Raw genomic sequence first — 21,623 nt, 5'->3', positions numbered from 1 at the left:
CTGTCATTAATTTGGACACCTTCACTAGCAGAGGACAACTGCGATCTGCTATTCAAAAAGCTTGGCTGTGAAGGACAGAGAGAGACATGATAGCAGCTACAGACAGAATGAAATAGAGGAAGGTTTTTTTTCCCAAATTGTTTTGATGTTAATTACCTGTGTATGTGCTTTAAGATAGGAGAACTAACAAATTGACAAGAGCCAGCAAAAAGAAGAAGTTAAAAGATGAAGGAGTTAAGGAATGGAATGAAGTTCCATAAGAGGCAAAACCCAGAACCTAGGGTTCTCTTCTTTTATTGTGATAATGGGAGAAAAGAAAGGATAGAATTATGTACAGGTTAATGTATAGATGAAGTGCAGGGCATTGGGGGATATCTGCTTTCCACATTTTATTTACTCTGTGAAAAGAGAGATGGAGGCATCTAAGCATGATGGGGGAGCAGATCTGGAGTGGGCAAGTACTGAATTGGCACTGTGTGGAGGAAGGGAAAGGGCACAGACAGGAAGCACACAGATCAATGCAATGAAATGAGTAAATGAATGAAAGAAGGAAGGAAGATGGTACTTTTAAAAAAATTGTTGAAACAGACATTCCTGGTGACATAGTACCAGTAGGTACTAACCATGAAGCACTTGAGAGATTGAAACCAGACATAGTTATTTTCATCATATTTTATAGAAAATAGACATTTACATAAATTTAATTTCGGAAAGACCTAGGCAAAGTATACATCATTACACTCAATGGGAGAAATACTTTATGGGAAATAAGTTCTAACAGGCACAGCCAAAGTAACAAAAATGTACATTTACATACAACTGATCAAAACAGGAAGTAAAAGCATTATGAACAAAGAACATGACGCAAGTCATTTCCCCCTCACAAAAGGAGGGATCTCTGTGAATTACAGCAAATCAAATGATTTCCAGATTGTAAAAGCAAGCCATGGCTTCTACAGATATTTTAATTCCTTGGGAGGAAGTTTCACCTCATCTTCTTTCCAGTAAAGTATCAATCACTGTAGGAATTTTTAAGTGTGTAGACCGTAAAATAAGAGTAACTAATTCTACCATGTTCAAGCATTTGGGCAATTTTGTCACTTTTAGGGTTGTATCATTTAAAAAAGGGAAGCATTTGTGAATTATCTCATCAGATGCATAGTGTTTTTTCAATCCAGATTCAAAAATAACCATTAGAGTGACTCATTGATCTTAATGGATACATCCAACCGGCCGGTCCTTTCATGTGTGGTAAACGTGACTGAGACACTGGCTACCTTGCCCAGGTGAGGCGTCTCTTGAGTGGTAGAGCTAGAACTAGAACTCAGAGGTCTTCATTCTTGGGCTAGTGTACCCCTTTCTGGATCAACAAGATAACCCCCAAAGGACATCACACACATTGAAAACTACCAAATGTGATACATACATATATATATATATATGTATGTATATACAATGTGTACTACTGAGAATGAGAAGAAACTCCTGGATGTTTGGAAATAGACATGTCTTTCCAGGTGGGAGTCAATGGTTATCTATGCTTACAAACCAATAATGACCATATATTGTGGTGGATGATGATTTTATGAGTTACAGGCCCTAAAGATTTTAATTGAAAAAAATCCTCGGTGAGAAAAATAAAATATTTTAATAGCCAATTGATTGTTGTAAAGATCTTATGAACTCTGTTGGGCCACTTAGATTGATATTAGACCATGCTTCTGATTACAGTTATTTTCCGCTCTCTTTAAGTTACGTGGCTATAAATAAAATATTGAGGGAAATATTATTTTTTGGAAGAACTATTCAACATATTTTCCATTTGTATCAAAAACTTCAAGAATAATCATAAAATGTTATAATATTTCTCTATGTTATTTTTGGCACCCTGAGCTTTTATCTTATTCAACTGCAGCCTAAATGCATGATTTGACATGTACTTATTCTTTTTAAGTGTCAAAACATATCATTTAGATAGAAAAGTTAAGCTATAATTGGGAGATACCAACATATAAGCACATCAAAGTAAATGTAATTTGGAAACCAGGAAAAAAATTAAAAACAAACAAATCACCTATAACTATATTTGTTTTGAATGTTGCTACTAAAATCCTCTATATTTATTAAGAAGGTGAATCCACCACAAATCAAAGCGTTTTTTTAAATTTAAACAGATTCTAACAAGTACGAATAAGAAATAATTAACAAAAGCTCATGTGTGCCCAAAATAAAGATAGAGATGTAGGCATAAACTCTATGCCAGGGACACCTTCCATGAGTCATCGCAATATCAGTCATATATTGGGCACTTAGTCTGGTACATGCAAATTTCAAGGCAATTGCTCTCCATCTGAGAACCAGGAATTCTGTAATTTTAAGGCCAAATTGTAGTCCAGTTGCCACAAGTGCAAAACCACCCCACATAACCACCTATTTGTCAATCATGGAACGATAGCCTCAACCAACCGATAGGGCCATAAATCATTCTTAAGAATTCTTTGGCTCATTTTAGTATAGATTTAAAAGCAAAAATTGTAAAAGATTATAAACCTCTATTTTGTAAAAGTTACATACTCCCATTACAGTTGTCAGCCTTGTAGCAGTTCTCTAGCCTAGCTGCACATTAGAATCACCACATGGACAGCTAGGGTAATTCAGCAAAGACTTTGAAAGGTCCTCAGGTGATTCCAAGTGCAGCCCGTGTTGATAGCCACTATGTGTTAGGGAACAGATGTCAACTATCAGCTAATGTATCTCTTCAATCTGAGGACCTGGAATGTTTAACAATGAGAAGAGGAAACCCACATTTGCTTCGTTTCCCCTCAAATGACAGTTATCGTGGGTCAGTTTTGATAGGACGGTTTGGATTATCTCATTCAGTCTGACTGCACAGAGACATATGCAAAACCACTACAGAACCTTGCATCAAACTGGGTACCACCTATGACAAATTTCAGAATCTTACGCTAAGGGCTATGAAGTACATAGGAGGCTGAAATTAAAGTGCAACAATTCTCTTTATTTTGTGATAGGCTTCAAATTAAACAACCCTAAAAGGATATATCTCAGGGTTATCTAAAATAAAATTTATTTTCCTCCAAGGTATTTGCATCTTTGGTTTAGTTCACCTATGTTATATCACTGAAATATGTTTTATAAATACAGTCAATAGATTGAAAGCATCTTAATCATTTAAAAAATCCTGAATGAATAATTCATAAAGTAAAATAAGCTGCTAAAGCCATTCTTGTGGCTTCTATATCAAAGGATAAATAAAGAAATGCAACTTATCAGGGATTTTGAAGGCAAGAAGAACTGATTCTAGGTACAAACACAGGAGACCTTAGATGGACTGGACAAAAAGGGATGATATATACACGAGGAACTCTAAATGTAGGTGGCAAAAATACAGCAAATCTGCTCAGAGTAACACAACCATAAAATGAAACTCTGATCATTGGTTCCAATGTTCAGCCAGGCCAAAACAACTCTTGTTTTGTCCTTAGCCACTTTCCTTCCTACCCAGGACCTGTTTGGGAACCCAGAGCAAAATCAAAGTGTGGACCCCTTGCTCAAAAATCGTTAAGACTTATTAAGATTTCAGCTGGACATTGTGGTGTATGCCTTCAATCCCAGCACTTTGGGATGCCAAGGTGGGCAGATCGTTTGAGCCTAGGAGTTGGAGACCAGCCTGGGCAACATGATGAAACTCTGTCTCTACAAAAAATACAAAAATTAGCTGGACATGCTGGCACATGCCTGTTGTCTCAGCTACTTGGGAGGTTGATGTGGGAGGATGCCTTCAGCCAGGGAGGCCAAGGCTAGTGTCATGTTGGCGCCACTACACTCCATTCTGGTGACAAAGTGAGACAAGGTGAGGCTGTGTCTCAAAAAAATAAATAAGTAAAAATTAAACAGACATTCAACTGAGCTCAGGTGCTTCTGAGTGCAGAGCCCTGTGTGACTACCAAAATTGTACATCCATGAAGCCAGCTGTGCTCCTCCATTTCAAGAAGGTGCTATCAATCCACACAGCAAGCATACTTTCATTAAGGGCAAACTAGATGCACCTCTGTGATGAGCCAGGGCACTCCATTTTTATTATAGGATAAGTTCCATGTATTATTTCATGTTACAAAGACCAAATAAGAATACTTACAAAATATGCTTAATATCTTTGAAAAATAGTATGTGATTAATTTTCTTATAGGCACTGTTTTAACTGTGAAACTATCTCATTGGCTGTATCTCAGTGAAGGTATTGGGATAAGAGAATCTGATCCAATAAATAATTACTTTTTTGAAAAACAGTGCTTACTCTGAATGTTAGAACGATGCCAGTGTTTGTAGACAGAGTGACAGTGAGAGAAAAAGAAAGCAAGAAAAGGGAAAAGGGGTAGGGAAGGATGGGGGAAATAGGAAAGCACCTTCCAGGAGGCAGAGAAAGTTTCCTGAAGGTCATGTGACTCTTTACCCTCAGAAACGTTTAGGCTAAAATCACCATTTCTGTTATTCCAACAAATGTACTCTCCTACCTTTATCAGCACTTCAGGTAAGGCATAATAGCTGTTCAAAATTGGGGGAGATAGGAAAGCACCTTTGGGGCTCAGTCTTTTCCATTAAATGTTTAAGCATGAATTTTCATTACAGATTATTCTGAAAGGTTGGAATGAAGTCCTAGACATTGTTAATAACTAGGGCTTAATGCTTTTTTCAGTTTGAGGGTGGGGTTGTTATTTTACAATAAATACTGGAGCATGTTTCTTGACCCTAGGGCTATGATTTTGGGAGGAAGAATATATCTTAATGAAGATTGTGAATACATTTATGACACAAACCATGGAAAGACTATTAGAAACAAACGGTCAGTGTGGTAATATATACATTATTGGATTACTGATGAACACCAACAGATGCATGCTAGTTCAAATTCTGTAACCATTTGCATTTAAAATACTCCCCTTGCCATGCCTTCTGGAAGAGTTATTCTTGTTTATTTAGACTTACTTTGACAAAACAATAGCATTGGGGTAGTGCATCCTGATACTGGGTTGAAGAAGCAGAAGGCTATTTTTACCCTGCCTGGCCTGAGCATGTGAATTATCTGAGCCTTTGGGCTACTATGCCTGTGTGCTACCTGGCTCAGCACTATAAACAGTACTGCCTCGGGTGTTTTGGTTTTGCTTTTAATGAAGAAGACCAAATTAGAAGCAGGTGTTCCAATTTCTTCACTTCCAAAGTATATGACTGCCAAAACACTGAAGGCTTATTCCTCACATCTCTTTAGCAAGCGAATACTCAAAACAAATTTGGGGAGAGACTGTTAAAATTGAACTATTTTACAATTTAGATTTACATTTTGTAAGATCAGTTCTGAGAGCCGATATTAAAACCACTTTGTATAGAGAAAAAAGAAGTGTGTGTCTATATATATTAAATATTTTTTAAGTTATGAAATAAATAACACTAAAAATAAATGTCAAATTGTGAGTTCAACTTTGCCTTTCCTATCTCTTAAATATAAATATATATATTTAAAATTATGAATTTGATCTTTACCCTAGATTTTTAGAGCATTCTCCATAATATTCTCAAAACAAAGAATTCTAGGTTTTAATCATTGATGTTCTAAGCCCAGAATTCTCATTAAGCCTGGGAACAGAAATAAATAGAGCTCTTTTATTTTTTAATCTAGTTAGAGTCTATGAAGATTTCTGTGATACATCATAAAGGTTCCTCAATGGTTAAATATATTTTCCAAAAAAATAATAAATCTCATGATGCCTGAACAATAAGATAACAAAGTAGGACATTTCTCTCAGTTAATAGCTTTAACTTTTTTATGTAGAATATACTTTTTTTTCCTCCACCAAAATAACAATATATTTGCAGGCGGGAACATGTATGATTTTAAATGCACTTTTGAAATCTTAGAGTAGAACCACTACTCTAGTAATACTTGTAATAAAATTAAAATAGTTTTAAACATTTCCATAGAGAATTAGGGGTACCAAGCTCCTTGAGTTTCCCGCAGGGATAAAGGTATCCACATATGATTCCAGGAGCTTCCCTTTTATTCCTCAAAAAACCACTAGTAATACTCTTAGGGGGACATTAGATAAAGCTCACTTAGCAATAGCCCTTTATCCCAAATATTCTGGAAGGTTCTACAAAAGCTATTGATACTCACATCTAGTTCTGGAAAATTAAGCCAGTTATTGGTAGGATTTTCCAAATGGCTTACCCCAGAGGATTTATCCATTTTTGAAATATTTCATCCCCCAAAGAATAGAAGCTCTGCCTTCGTAGCATTTCAAGCTTCTGTATTTCTGGGACATAAATGTCTAAACTAGGAAACAGAATTAGATCTCCATGTGTCAAAAGCACAGAGACCTATCAAGAGAAATCTGGAGTTAAACCAAACAAAAATCTGTAAAATGTGTAATTGTCGTTCTCCTTCCTTCTCAGACCTTCATGCCCTTGTTTGCTGTTTTCGTCTTCCTTCATGGAAAAGCAAGTTCTTCAGCACTGAGCTACCAGCAGATGTCCCAAAATGTGCCACTCTGAACTCGGAATGAGAGGAAATCTCATTAGTTGTCCCCCTACTGATGTGAAAGCAAGGCTTCCATCACTCTTTCCCCTTTCAGCGGCACCACATTATCCTGTGAGGTTGGGTCAAACGGTGCTATGTTTGATCCTTTTCTCGAACTTCTTGTAATCGTTTTTCTAGGCGATCCAATTTGGCAAGATTTTCCTTCAGCAGTTTGCTGTCTGGAACCAGCTGTAAAGCTCTCTCATAATACGCTCTTGCAGACACATAGTTTCCCTGTCGGGGAAAAGAGAGCAATTACATTCTGATCCATCACAAAACTCTCGCAGAGCATGAAACTAAGAAACTGACCCTCTGCCCAGTTTTAGATTAATGTTCTCATATGGAAACCCTATCTGTATGTGTAAGTTTGTCCTTGTCTATTGGTGCTTTTGGAGACTCCATTTGTTTTAAGTACCAGATCAGCTGGAGAATGTGAAAGAGGAGAGTTATACTGTAAGGATAAATGGCAGAAAAACAAATTTTCAATTCAACCAATGGAAGATGTGAGGTTATCATTTCCTAGTGTCCTCATGGGGTTAGTACCATTCCTTTGTAATTAAGTAGAACCACTGCACAAAATTCAAATTAGGGGAATGGGGATAAAAGGGGAGGAGAAAATGTATAAACCTGTGAAGCACATTGTACTGAATACTGTAGGCAATGGTAACACACACAGTGGTATTTGTGTATCTAGACATATCAAAGCACAAAAAGGATGTAGTAAGAACATGGTATTTTAATCTTATGGGTCCATCATTGTATATATAATCCATGTTGGACCAAAATGATGTCATGAAAATGTAACTATTTAATATGATTAAAAATATTTAAAATTATCATTTTACTCTTTTAAAGTAAGATCATTCTGTTTCCCAACTAGATATTACTGGACACCCTAGAATATTATTAAGATCAGAGCTTGGGCAATTTGGCTCTGATAAATATCATGCTTGAATTCACCATCTACCAGATCAAAGCTGTCAGCTGCAGGATAATTATCCCATTAACCCCTCCCATTTGTGTAATCATGGGTCATCTTGTTTTGTGTGTGCTTCCAAGAGTGATCAGTTTCCACTTAACAGTAAAATCCATTAGGGCTTTATTCAAATTCTAATCACTACACTGCCATTTTATCGGTGCAGAGACTGAAAATCAGTTAAACAAGAGTAGTTCTTTAAAAACATGTTGGATCATGGCATTTCTCTGCTCATAGTCCTCCAAAAACCCTGACTCATTTGGCATAAAAGCCCAAGTCCCTACAAACTCCTTGAAGGCCTGCATGATCTGACCCTAGCTTCTCCCATTTCCTTTTATTTGCTCTCCCCCTACCATGTTGCCTCCTCACTGTTCTTTAAACAACAGGCACGCTCAAACCTGAGGGCCTTTGCACATGCTGGTGCTCTTTCCCTGTGTTGCCACATGGCCCACTCCTTCAGGTGTCTGCTCAAAAGCTAGTTTGTAACTGAGGCCTTTCCTAACCTCCTGAACTTAAAATTTTAGCCCTTATTCCCTGGCACTCCAATCTTCTTTCTCTTTTTTCTCCTTAGCACTTATCACCATCTAATATATTTTTTATACATACATCTGCATATATATATGCATTAAGCATTCACGTATGTATGTTTGTATTAATGTATCACCTAACTCCCCCTACTAGTACCATGAGGACAGAATTTTTGTCTTCTTGGTTCATTACTGATTCCCAGTGCCTAGAAGGGGACCTGGCATATAGGATGTTAGCCATAAATGCTTATAAAATGAATGGATGAATGAATAAATGAATGATGGTGAATCATTCATTGCATTAGTTACAGATAAAAGTCCCCCAAAGGTCATTTTCAATCCTTGGTAAGACTCACCCAAAAGTAATGTTTTTCTTTTGGAACGACAAAACAAAACGAATAAGTTTACTTTTCAGTAAAAAGTTAGGGAGAAAACATATATTAGATATAAGAAATAGGAAGTAATATTCTAAGTAACACTTCAATTTTGACAGTGAGTTAAACTGGGAAGAAAATAAGCCATACTGAGCTTGAACAGGGATTTAGTTCCCATAAACAGATCTTATCTGATGTCTGATACTTCTGTTAAGTACATATGATTTTCTTCATGGTTAGAAAAATCATAAAATCTAATTTATATATATTTATTTTAAAAATACCTTCATGATATTCAATATCTAGATAATGCAAAGTGAACATAAACTGAGCTATTTCACTTTTAAAAACCCATGCTTTTGGTATTTAAATGATTTCAAAAAGGAAATTGATAATAGTTTCTCAATCCTTTAGGAAAGAGAAAACACAGAGGGAAGGCTCAGTCCATGTGGAAGTGAATTATTCTCCTACCTTGATGTGTTGGATGCCACCCATGTTCATCCAGGCCTGTGCTTGGACTGGATTTAGTTGCACAGCTGCTTTATAGCTCTAAATACATAAGAAATATCTTTAGGTTAGGAAACAAAGACCCATCTTTAACGCTGCAGGATTGCAGAAACCACTTTCTTCACATGAGAAAATTTAAAGTATTAATACAATAAACCAGCTGCTACTAGTTCACAGGAGACTCTGTTTATTTCTATTATTTTTCAAAGTTGATGATACTAAAGTGGAGGAAACTGAAATGTGTAATTTCCCTGCAGAGCTAACCTTTGGACTTAGAGAGACTGAGGATGCCTGCACGGAATTCAGGTGATTTCTCATATCACATCGTTTTCAATTGGCCTTGGCCTATAAGAAAACTGAACTTTTTGGGCTTTTTCACCACAAATGGAGTTAGTAAGAAAATTCTTTGTATAATCACAGAATTTGGGAATAGTCTTCTAAACAGTTTAACCCTTAAAATATAACTGACCTAGTAGTTTAGCCTGTGCTGCAATTCTTAAAATGGATCACCACTTCTTTAAGAACATCAGCGTTACCAGGGGATAGTTTTATTCATTAGACAGACTTTTATTCCCCTGCCATATGAAAACTCTTCAAATGTTTAAACAGAGTTACCTATCCCTCAAGCACTTTCTTTGGTCTGAATAACATGTATCCTTTTAAATGTAGTATCTCTGGGGGAGGACTCAAGATGGCGCTGTGAGAACAACCCAGGATTGGAGCTCTCGTTGAATCCGCAAAGAGGTGAGTCCGAGCTGCATTTCCAGACTGATCTTTGTTGCGCACAGAAGGGGGAAACTCCCAAGTATAAAAAAGACACGGGACGCCAGGCAGTAAGTCTGCCTGGCGAAGCAGGCAGCCGGGGCACGGCAGCGGCCGGCCCTACCCAGCAATCCCCACAGGGCGCGCTTGTCCGGGTGCCCTGTTGAACTGGCAACCTGAGACTTGAGAGGGCTGGACTTGAGACTGAACGAGACTTGGACAGTAGGCCAGCGCAGGGGATTGCAGGGACAGAGCGTTCGGGATACCCAGTGGGACGAACAAAAGCGCGATTTCAAACTATCCCGAGCAGACGGTCCGAGACGCTCTGTGGGGGAGGGGCGTACACCACTACCGAGGCAACCTGCCCCAACTGAGATACACGCCCACTGCTGACGCAACCAGCCACTGCCGAAGCAACCCGTCCCTACTGAGATACACGCCCACTGCAGACGCAGCCTCCCGTTGCCAAGGCAAACCGTCCCTACTGAGATACACGCCCACTGCTGACGCAGCCTGCCGTTGCCGAGGCAACACGCTACAACAAAGAGACTCCACCGCAGGGCGTGGCGGAGACCACAGAGCCTGCAGGAACAGGGTGAATCACACAACAGCAGGGCGGAGACTCGGCAGGCAAACAGTGGCTAGTCTGCCTCCTAGCTGGGCAGGACACCTCAAAGGACATCGAAAAATAAAGCCCGAACCCCCCAACACAGAGCATTTGAGAAAAAAAGGGTTTTTTTAATGAGCTCTGTTGCAGCAGAATCAAACATAGCAGCCTAACAGCCCTGAATGAACAACAGAGCTCACAGCTCAGAAATTGAGCTCCTAAAAAGAACAGACTGTCTCCTCAAGCGGCTCCCTGACCCCTCTATATCCAAAAGACTGACATTTGGCAGGCATCATCCTGGGACAAAGATAGCAGAAAAAGAAACGGGTAGCATCCCTCGCTGTGCCACAGCTGCTAGAGGTGCACCCCAGACAAGCAGGGCCTGGAGTGGACCTCAGCAGTCGTACAGCGAAGGGGCTAGGCTGGTAGAAGGAAAAACAAGTAACAGAAATACTTCATCATCAACAATCTGGTGTCCACTCAGAGACCCAATCGAAAAGTCAGCAACTACACAGACGACAAGCGGACAAACCCACAAAGATGGGAAGAAACCAGCGAAAAAAGGAGGAAAACACCCGAAACCAGAACACCTCGCCTCCTAGAAAGGACCAAAACTCCTCACCAGCAAGGGAACAAAGCTGGACGGAGAATGACTGTGACAAAATGATGGAATTAGACTTCAGAAGGTGAATAATGAGAAACTTTTGTGAGCTAAAAGAACATGTATTAAATCAATGCAAAGAAACTAAGGAACTTAAAAAAAGATATGAGGAAATGATAACAAGAATGGATAACTTAGAGAGGAATATGAATGAATTAAAGGAGCTGAAAAACAATACGAGAACTTCGCGAAGCATGCACAAGTTTCAATAGCCAAATTGACCAAGCAGAAGAAAGAATATCTGAAGTCGAAGACCAACTCAATGAAATTAAATGAGAAACCAAGATTAGAGAAAAAAGTGCAAAAAGGAATGAACAAAGTCTCCAAGAAATGTGGGACTATGTGAAAAGACCTAACCTACGTTTGATAGGTGTACCAGAAGGGGACGAAGAGAATGAATCCAAGCTGGAAAATACTCTTCAGGACATCATCCAGGAAAACTTCCCCCACCTAGCAAGACAGGCCAACACTCAAATGCAGGAAATTCAGAGAACACCACAAAGATATTCTGCAAGAAGAACAACCCCAAGGCACATAATCGTCAGATTCAACAAGGTTGAAATAAAGGAGAAAATACTAAGGGCAGCCAGAGAGAAAGGTCGAGTTACCCACAAAGGGAAGCCCATCAGACTCACAGCAGATCTCTCGGCAGAAACACTACAAGCCAGAAGAGAGTGGGGGCCAATATTCAACATTCTTAAAGAAAAGAACTTTCAACCCAGAATTTCATATCCAGCCAAACTGAGCTTCAGAAGTGAAGGAAAAATAAAATCCTTTGCGAACAAGCAAGTACTCAGAGATTTTGTCACCACCAGGCCTGCTTTACAAGAGCTCCTAAAAGAGGCACTACACATAGAAAGGATCAACCAGTACCAGCCATTCCAAAATCACACTAAATGCTAAAGAGCATCAACATAATGAAGAATCTACGACAACTAACAGGCAAAACAGCCACTTAGCATCAAAATGGCAGTATCAAATTCACACATAACAATATTAAACCTAAATGTAAATGGACTAAATGCACCAATCAAAAGACACAGACTGGCAAATTGGATAAAAATCCAAAACCCATCAGTGTGCTGTATCCAGGAAACCCATCTCACATGCAAGGATACACAAAGGCTCAAAATAAAGGGATGGAGGAAGATTTACCAAGCAAATGGAAAACAAAAAAAAAAAGCAGGAGTTGCAATTCTCATCTCTGATAAAATAGACTTTAAAGCAACAAAGATCAAAAGAGACAAAGAAGGCCATTACATAATGGTAAAAGGATTGATACAACAAGAAGAGCTAACGATCCTAAACATATATGGACCCAACGCAGGAGCACCCAGATACATAAGGCAAGTTCTTAATGACTTACAAAAGGACTTAGACTCCCACACAATAATAGTGGGAGACTTTAACACTCCACTGTCAATACTAGACAGATCAACCAGACAGAAAATCAACAAGGATATCCAGGGCTTGAACTCAGACCTGGAGCAAGCAAACCTGATAGACATTTACAGAACTCTCCACCCCAAATCCACAGAATATACATTCTTCTCAGCACCACATCACACCTACTCAAAAATTGACCACATAATTGGAAGTAAAGCACTGCTCAACAAATGCAAAACAACTGAAATCATAACAAAGAGCCTCTCAGACCATAGTGCAATCAAGTTAGAACTCAGAATACAGAAACCAACCCAGAACCGCACAGCTTCATGGAAACTGAACAACTGGCTCTTGAATGTTGACTGGATAAACAATGAAATGAAGGCAGAAATAAAGAAGTTCTTCGAAACCAATGAGAACGAAGACACAACATGTCAGAACCTCTGGGACACATTTAAAGCAGTCTCTAGAGGAAAGTATATAGCAATAAGTGCCCATATGAGGAGAATGGAGAGATCCAAAATTGACACCCTATCGTCAAAATTGAAAGAGCTAGAGGAGCAAGATCAAAAAAAATTAAAAACCCAGCAGAAGACAAGAAATAACTAAGATCAGAGCTGAACTGAAGGAGATTGAGACACGAAAAACCCTTCAAAAAATCAATAAATCCAAGAGCTGGTTTTTTGAAAAGATCAACAAAATAGACAGACCACTAGCCAGATTGATTAAAAAGAAAAGAGAGAACAACCAAATAGATGCAATAAAAAATGATAAAGGGGAAATCACCACAGATTCCACAGAAATTCAAACCATCATCAGAGAATATTACAAACAACTATATGCACATAAACTAGTAAACCTGGAAGAAATGGATAAATTCCTGGACTCCTGCATCCTCCCAAGCCTAAACCAGGAGGAAGCTGAAACTATGAATAGACCAATAACAAGGTCAGAAGTCGAGGCAGCAATTAAGAGCCTACCACACAAAAAAAGCCCAGGTCCAGATGGGTTCACAGCCGAATTCTACCAGACAAACAAAGAGGAGCTGGTACCATTCCTTCTAAAATTATTTCAAACAATCCAAAAAGAGGGAATCCTTCCCAAATCATTTTACGAGACCAACATCATTCTGATACCAAAACCTGGCAGAGACCCAACAAGAAAAGAAAACTTCAGGCCAATATCCATGATGAACATAGATGCAAAAATCTTCAATAAAATATTGGCAAGCCGAATGCAAAAGCAAATCAAAAAACTTATTCACCATGATCAAGTAGGATTCATCCCGGGGATGCAAGGCTGGTTCAACATACGCAAGTCTGTAAACGTAATTCACCACATAAACTGAACCAAAAACAAAAACCACATGATTATCTCAATTGATGCAGAGAAGGTATTTGACAAAATTTAACAGCCCTTTATGCTAAAAACCCTCAATAAACTCGGGATCAATGGAATGTATCTCAAAGTAATAAAAGCTATTTATGACAAACCAACAGCCAATATCATACTGAATGGGCAAAAACTGGAAGCATTCCCTTTGAAATCCGGCACTAGACAAGGATGCCCTCTTTCACCACTCCTATTCAATATAGTTCTGGAAGTACTAGCCAGAGTAATCAGGCAAGAAAAAGAAATACAGGGTATTCAAATAGGAAAGGAGGAACCCAAATTGTCTCTATTTGCAGATGACATGATAGTATACCTAGAAGACCCCATCACCTCAGCCCAAAAACTCCTGAAACTGATAAGCAACTTCAGCAAAGTCTCAGGATATAAAATCAATGTGCAAAAATCACAAGCATTCGTCTACACCAATAACAGACTTAAAGAAAGCCAAATCAAGAGCGAACTGCCATTCACAATTGCTACAAAGGGAATAAAATACCTAGGAATACAACTCACAAGGAACGTAAGGGACCTCTTCAAGGGGAACTACAAACCGCTGCTCAACGAAATCAGAGAGGACACAAACAGATGGAGAAACATTCCATGTTCATGGTTAGGAAGAATTAACATCATGAAAATGGCTATACTGCCCAAAGTAATTTACAGAATCAATGCTATCCCCATCAAGCTACCATTGACTTTCTTCACAGAACTGGAAAAAACCACCATGAACTTCATGTGGAACCAAAAGAGAGCCCGCATAGCCAAGTCAATTCTAAGCAAAAAGAACACAGCGGGGGGCATCACACTACCGGATTTCAAACTATACTACAAGGCTACAGTAATCAAAACAGCATGGTACTGGTACCAAAACAGAGATATAGACCAATGGAACAAAACAGAGGCACTGGAGGCAACACAACATATCTACAACTATACAATCTTTGATAAACCTGACAAAAACAAGCAAGGGGGAAAGGATTCCCTGTTTAACAAATGGTGTTGGGAAAACTGGCTAGCCATGTGCAGAAAGCAGAAACTGGACCCCTTCCTGACACCTTACACTAAAATTAACTCCAGATGGATTAAAGACTTAAACATAAGACTTGGCACGATAAATACCCTAGAAGGAAATCTAGGCAAAACTATCCAGGACATAGGAGTAGGCAAGGACTTTATGAACAAAACACCAAAAGCATTGGCAACAAAAGCCAAAATAGACAAATGGGACCTAATGAAACTCCACAGCTTCTGCACGGCAAAAGAAACAGTCACTAGAGTGGATCGGCAACCAACAGAATGGGAAAAAATCTTTGCAGTTTACCCATGTGACAAAGGGCTGATATCCAGAATTTACAAAGAACTCAAACGGATTTACAGGAAAAAAACAAACAAGCCCATTCAAAAGTGGGCAAAGGATATGAACAGACACTTTACGAAAGAAGACATATATGAGGCCAACAATCATATGAAAAAATGCTCATCGTCACTGGTCATCAGAGAGACGCAAATCAAAACCACATTGAGATACCATCTCACGCTAGTTAGAATGGTGATCATTAAAAAATCTGGAGACAACAGATGCTGGAGAGGATGTGGAGAAAAAGGAACACTTTTACACTGTTGGTGGGAGTGTAAAATAGTTCAACCATTGTGGAAGACAGTGTGGCGACTCCTCAAGGCCTTAGAAATAGAAATTCCATTTGACCCAGCAATCCCATTACTGGGTATATATCCAAAAGACTATAAATCGTTCTACTATAAGGACACATGTACACGAATGTTCATTGCAGCACTGTTTACAATAGCAAAGACCTGGAATCAACCCAAATGCCCATTGATAATAGACTGGATTGGAAAAATGTGGCACATATACACCATGGAATATTATGCAGCAATCAGAAATGATGAGTTTGTGTCGTTTGTAGGGACATGGATGAATCTGGAGAACGTCATCCTCAGCAAACTAACACAAGAACAGAAAATGAAACACCGCATATTCTCACTCATAGGCGGGTGATGAAAAATGAGAACACATGGACACAGAAAGGGGAGTACTAAACACTGGGGTCTATTGGGGGGAAAAGGGGAGGGCCAGTGGGAGGGGGTGGTGGGGAGGGACAGCCTGGGGAGAAATGCCAAATGTGGGTGAAGGGGAGAAGGAAAGAAAAGCACACTGCCATGTGTGTTCCTACGCAACTGTCTTGCATGCTCTGCTCATGTACCCCAAAACCTAAAATCCAATAAAAAATTAAAAAAATAAAAATAAAAAATAATAAATGTAGTATCTCTGATATGTGGTAAATTTTTATAGTATGCATGTTTTGCATCAAAGATATGCTCACCATTGAGTCTCAAATGGTCACCTGAATTAAAGCTGCAGATTAAGGGTATTGTCTTTAATGATGAAGCTAAGTATCTGCATATATTTTAATGTTCCTTGCTATTTTCATTAGTAAGACTATGACCAAACTAATCCATCAAGTAAAATCTGGTCCATTCTCCTCTAATTCAGTTTTTGGGGAAAGAAAGAAATGTTAAGAAACTATACTTTCAAAAAGCTGCTAAAATAAACTGGGAGGGTGTGTTTCTTGGATGAATTTATTTCAGCAGAGATGAAAATGTAGTGTAGGAATCCAGCTCTTGGATTCAAACCTGACGCCATCTCTTACCCACTTCTCTTACCTCAACCAAGATATGACCTCTAAGCCTGAGTTTACGAAACTATAAAATGATGATAATGACCATGCCTTTCTTATGGGAATCTTGTGAAGATTGAGTTACATAATACATATGAATCATACACGAAGTGCCAATGCATTTTAGCTATTATAACCTACCAATGGCCTTATTCCTAACTTCATAAATGTAGTCACTCTATAATGATTATTTGAGCCACTGTCAAGCAACCAGAAAATACTTTTGCTTGCAATACAGTATATTATGATATATACATACCATAAATATTGACAATTATGTCATTAATAATGTTTACATTAGTTATAAATAAGATGTAGATATTGAAAATGTTCAAAAGGCAGAACAAACCCTACAAATTCTGAGAAAAATGCTTACAATTTTTCAGAGAAAAATGGCATAATTTCTGTTTTTCTTTAAAGGGTTCATATTCAAATCAACTTTCCCAAATATCTTTCCATGTGTTTTCTAATAATATTTTGAAAGCTACTCACTTGTTAATTTCCCAGCACAATTATATCATTTGAGATTTTACTTTTCCTATAATATAATTAGTGTAATTTTATGACTTTACTAATGTGTGGCTTTACCAGATATAAGGATAGAGTATGTAACATTGTAACATTTATATTTCTACTTGTAAATGTCTTCTTGATTTCAACCTGTGAACAAGCTTTATTCCCAAGCTGTAGATACTGAACACCTTATAAGATGCAAAACACTGTTTTAGAACAAAGGAGTATGCAGTCCTTCTGTAAAAGGAAAGTCCAATCTAATTGGGGAGATAAAATATGCAAGGATTTGTGCATTCCTTCACACACAGACACACACACACACAAACACACACACACACACACACGGGGGTTGGGGGAGGGACCGAATAATACAATGTAATTTGTGACAATTTCAAGTGACTGGTACCTTCATGAGACAGTCCATGCTTTTTAAGAATTCAGAAGTAAGGTCACCAGGAGTAAGGATGGTCAGGGAGGGCTTCCTAAGGCAGGAGGACAGACTGCATCTTGGTGGATGAGTAGAAATCTCATCCTCTAAGTCAAGACAGGGCATTTCAAGGACATGTGGAAATGTCCAAGGCTTTTCAGGTACTAGTAGAGCTGGAATAGAAGGTTTTTGCAGGCAGAGAGCTAGATAGAGAGAAGCTAGTTTGAGGCCAAAATGTGGAACACTGTCACCATCAAGTTAAAGGTGATTATTCAGAAAAATAAATCTGGCCCTGAATAGTCAAGGGCCGGATGCTCAATGATAAAAAAGAAACAACATTTTGAGTCAATTAGTCAAAAGACTCACTCACTCCACAAACATGCCAGTGATCTTAGATCTATCTTACTGTACGTTTCCTTAAAGATGGAAAGAGTATTAATTTTAATCTGTGAATTTGATGGTACAATATTATGAAGAGTTTTACCTCAAAAGCTTTGTCAAGAAGGTTCTGCTCTCTTAGTTGGTTTCCTTTTGTGAAAAAAAGTTCAGAAATGACTTTTGGGTCCTTTGGTTTCAGCTGAAGAGCCTTGTCTATAGCATCCAGTGCCTGCAGAGGTTGGACATTAAGAAAGAATAAATGCAGAATAGGTAAAGAAAAACTCATTTAACTGATGAAATTTATACTTTTTGTTCCTATGTGTCAGCAGGTACGTTGTGTGAAAATCAAAATACATTCTTGGTCAGGTGTGGTGGCTAATACCTGTAATCCTAATACTTTGGGAGGCTGAAGCAGGCAGATTGCTTGAGCCCAGTAGCTCAAGATCAGTCTGGGCAACATGGAGAAACCCTGTCTCTACAAAAAAAAATACAAAAATTAGCTGGGTGAGGTGGTGTGTGCCTGTAGTCCCAGCTACTGGGGAGGCTGAGTGGGAGGATGTCTTGAGCCCTGGGAGGTGGACCTTGTAGTGAGCTGAGATCATGCCACTGTACTCCAGCCTGGGCAACAAAGGACGACCTTGTCTCAAATGTACATACATTCGTCATTATCTTTGAGTTTCTCACTGGGAATTAGTGGCCCTGACAAAATAACTTTCTTATACTCCAGTTTTCTCATGTAAAGATGAGTGGCAATAAAATAGCCTTGATTACTTTATAGGAAGTTGAAAGAAAACAAGATTTGGCCTCAGATGTTTGCCCTGACCATGTGTCCATCTGGACCACTCTACCAGCCCCCAGCCCCTCTCAGGTCCTAGTGCCCACCCTGCCCCCAGCACCCACTGCCCCTGCAGCCAAAGATCCCTTCAAAGCAAACATCTGATCATGTTGCTCCTCTCCACAAAAACCCAAAGCTTCTCCCACAGTAAGGAACAAAACCCTTGGCCTGGCCCCCAAGGAGTCTCCTCCCAGCAGCCTTTGCTTGTGTTCCTACAGTGCTCCCGCTGCCTCTCACCCACTCCTCAGAGAGGCCCCTGCTGCTGCCACAGGGCTTTGTATATGCCATTTCCCTGCCCCAAATCCTCCTTGCTTCTTCCTCTGCCTAATAATTCCTATTGTTCATCCAGCTCCCACCTCCACATCACTTCATGGGGAAATCTGGCCTCCCAGACTTATTGGGTCCCCAGATTCTATGCTCTTTGGGACAGCTCTTCATGACATCCCTGGGCACAGCTATGGCTCTACATTTGTTTTGTAAGTACTCGTTGAATCTTCTTTTCTATGGGTTTGCTCCATGAAGACAAGGGCAGTGACTTTCTGTTTCTTTCTTTTTTTTTTTTTTTTTTTTTTTGCCTACCACTTTATTTCTGATGCCAACCACACTGGCCAGAACATAGTGAGACTTCAGCAATTATTTCACTGAGTCAGTTTATAAATTTATTGATTATGTGACTTTTAAAATGGAGATAAACAATAACAATTGCAACACCGGGTCACCTTGTGTTTCCTTCATATATATTGTTTTATGTAATCCTCCTAACAACCCTATAAAGCATGGTTGTTATAAGAATTACATAAAACAATATATAAGAAGGAAAATGCAAAATAATAAAGCATACAAATGTTAGTCTTGATCTTTTTAGACTTAGCTGCAAAGAAACTGAGACAATACCACATAAAAGCTTTACACTAAGGATAAGCCAAGATAATATTATTTCAAAGGGACAACTTAGGTGTTAAGGGGATATCTGTGAAAAGTTTTCCATATCAGATAGGATATGCTGACTGATAAGATTTAAGACTTCTCAGGTGCATAAACGTGCAAACTGGAGAACCACTTAGGTGCACCCCAGGTTTAACCTATGAATCCAAAGAACTCTAAACAGTGTCCTTATTTACCTTGTCATGGTTCTCCTGCTTGCTATAGATTGCTGACAAGAGGCGATAGCATTCAAGGCACCCGGTCTCCTCTGACACAATGTGATTGGTCATCTTTTCAGCTTCTTTCGTTTGACCCATCACGGCCAAAACCTGAGCCTACAAAACCACATGGGCCTTGGTTAGCAGAGATCCATTACCTTATCAAATAAAGCATCCTAAATAGAAGGATTCAGAATGCACTCCTGACAAACATGCTCAGCATCAATTTAGTGACTCATAGAGAAGGCTGAATCACCAGTTTTCAGGCTTTGACTTCTTGCTGTTTGTTTCTTTATTTAGTTTTGTGCACGCATTTGTGTGTGAATGGCAGAAACACCAAAGATATCCAATGAAATGGCTTGTGGTTTTTAAAAAAGGTTGACTAAATATGTCAGAAGAGAAAGAATTTCCTCTGATTTCATCAGAACAGTGTGTTTACAGCGAGATAACAAATTTGATTTATTGCAGATCTAAGGAAAAGAATGAGCGACGTTCTAAACGTTGAAATAAACATTTTGTTGGTATGCATGTTCATTTTCCTGAGTTTAATAACTATATGTTAGAGAATGTCCTTAGAAACTATTTGCATATGTATTTAGAGATTAAGGGGAATGATATCTGTAACAAATTCCCACATGGTTCAGGAAAAAAATAACACATACTAATAATAGGTATATACAAACATACATATCTAAGTATGCACACTTATACATGTATATACATACAAATTTACATGCATACACAAGGGAGTGATAAATGCATCAAAATGTTACAAACCATTGGATCTGGATAAAAGGGCATACAGGAGTTTTTTACTATTCTTGCAACATTTTCATAAGTTTGAAGTTATTTCAAAACAAAACCATGGTATTTTTGGAGAATGGCTTGAACATTGGCTGCATGAATATTCATACAGTGCATGTATTACAGTATTCCAGCTCCAGTTTTGAGGCTTGAGGACTACAGCTCTCTCTATGGCTGGCTGTGCTTAGGCTGCCAGCTTCATTTTCTTCCATCCTACTCACCAGTGCCAAGCGGAGGTCCCTTTGAGAAGGCTGAAGTGCTGCTGCTTCCTGGTAAATCTGCAAAGCCTCTTCGTATCGGCCGGTGTTGTAATACAGCGCTCCCAAAGGTGACAATATCTCAGCTTTGTGTGCTACCTGCAGGGCGCTGAGTTTGGAGAAAAGCTAATTGACATTTCTCTTCTAATAGGTACATTTCCAAATGTCTAGGCTTAGATTTAGCTTAGATTTAGGGATGACTATCCATGGTTTGAACCTCTGCTCTAATATGGTCTTTGTTTTTATATCAAGAACAAGCTTTTTGGTATTTTTTCTTTTTTTTGAGATGGAGTCTTGCCCTGTCGCCCAGGCTGGAGTGCAGTGGAACAATCTTGGCTCACTGCAACCTCTGCCTCCCAGATTCAAGTGATTCTCCTGCCTCAGCCTCCCATGTAGCAGGGGTTACAGGTGCCCACCATCACGCCTGGCTAATTTTTGTATTTTTAGTAGGGACAAGGATTTACCACACTGGCCAGGTTGGTCTTGAACTCCTGATCTCAGGTGATTCCCCTGCCTTGGCATCCCAAAGTGCTAGGATTACAGGCGTGAGCCACCACTCCCGGTCAAAGACAAGGTTCATACAAAATGATCATGATGTCATACTTGGAACGTAAGAATGTTTTATTGACCTATCAATACAGAAACTGAGCCCCAAGGGTCTTTCCCATTAATTATGATGGATTTGTTCTCATGTGTGCATAGTCTTTCATTATTCCCGTCTTTGAAATTGCTATTTATGATTGGGGTTGCAATCCATGGCTTCAGAAAACAACAAACTGACTAAAGT

The 21,623-nt window shown here is 38.9% G+C and overlaps 1 protein-coding gene across 8 annotated transcripts in view; it reads right to left on the bottom strand.

Annotated features, from left to right (window-relative positions):
* Nucleotides 1-660: 660 nt before the first annotated feature.
* TMTC1 (transmembrane O-mannosyltransferase targeting cadherins 1) overlaps nucleotides 661-21,623 on the bottom strand; it is a 309,327-nt gene continuing 288,364 nt past the window's right edge. For all 8 annotated transcript variants that reach the window (XM_035255934.3, XM_078339007.1, XM_078339008.1 and 5 more), the window contains 5 exons: nucleotides 20,801-20,945; nucleotides 19,755-19,892; nucleotides 17,905-18,027; nucleotides 8,941-9,018; nucleotides 661-6,826 (listed from right to left, as the gene is read on the bottom strand). In XM_035255934.3, the coding sequence (XP_035111825.3) occupies nucleotides 6,686-6,826; nucleotides 8,941-9,018; nucleotides 17,905-18,027; nucleotides 19,755-19,892; nucleotides 20,801-20,945 (625 nt within the window). In that variant the 3' untranslated portion in view covers nucleotides 661-6,685. The remainder of the gene's footprint in view (nucleotides 6,827-8,940; nucleotides 9,019-17,904; nucleotides 18,028-19,754; nucleotides 19,893-20,800; nucleotides 20,946-21,623) is intronic.

Source organism: Callithrix jacchus, chromosome 9, assembly GCF_049354715.1.
Source record: "Callithrix jacchus isolate 240 chromosome 9, calJac240_pri, whole genome shotgun sequence".
In the NCBI taxonomy this organism is placed as follows: domain Eukaryota; kingdom Metazoa; phylum Chordata; class Mammalia; order Primates; family Cebidae; genus Callithrix; species Callithrix jacchus.
Note: the sequence above shows the minus strand (reverse complement) of the source record. Positions and strands in the feature narration are given on the sequence as shown.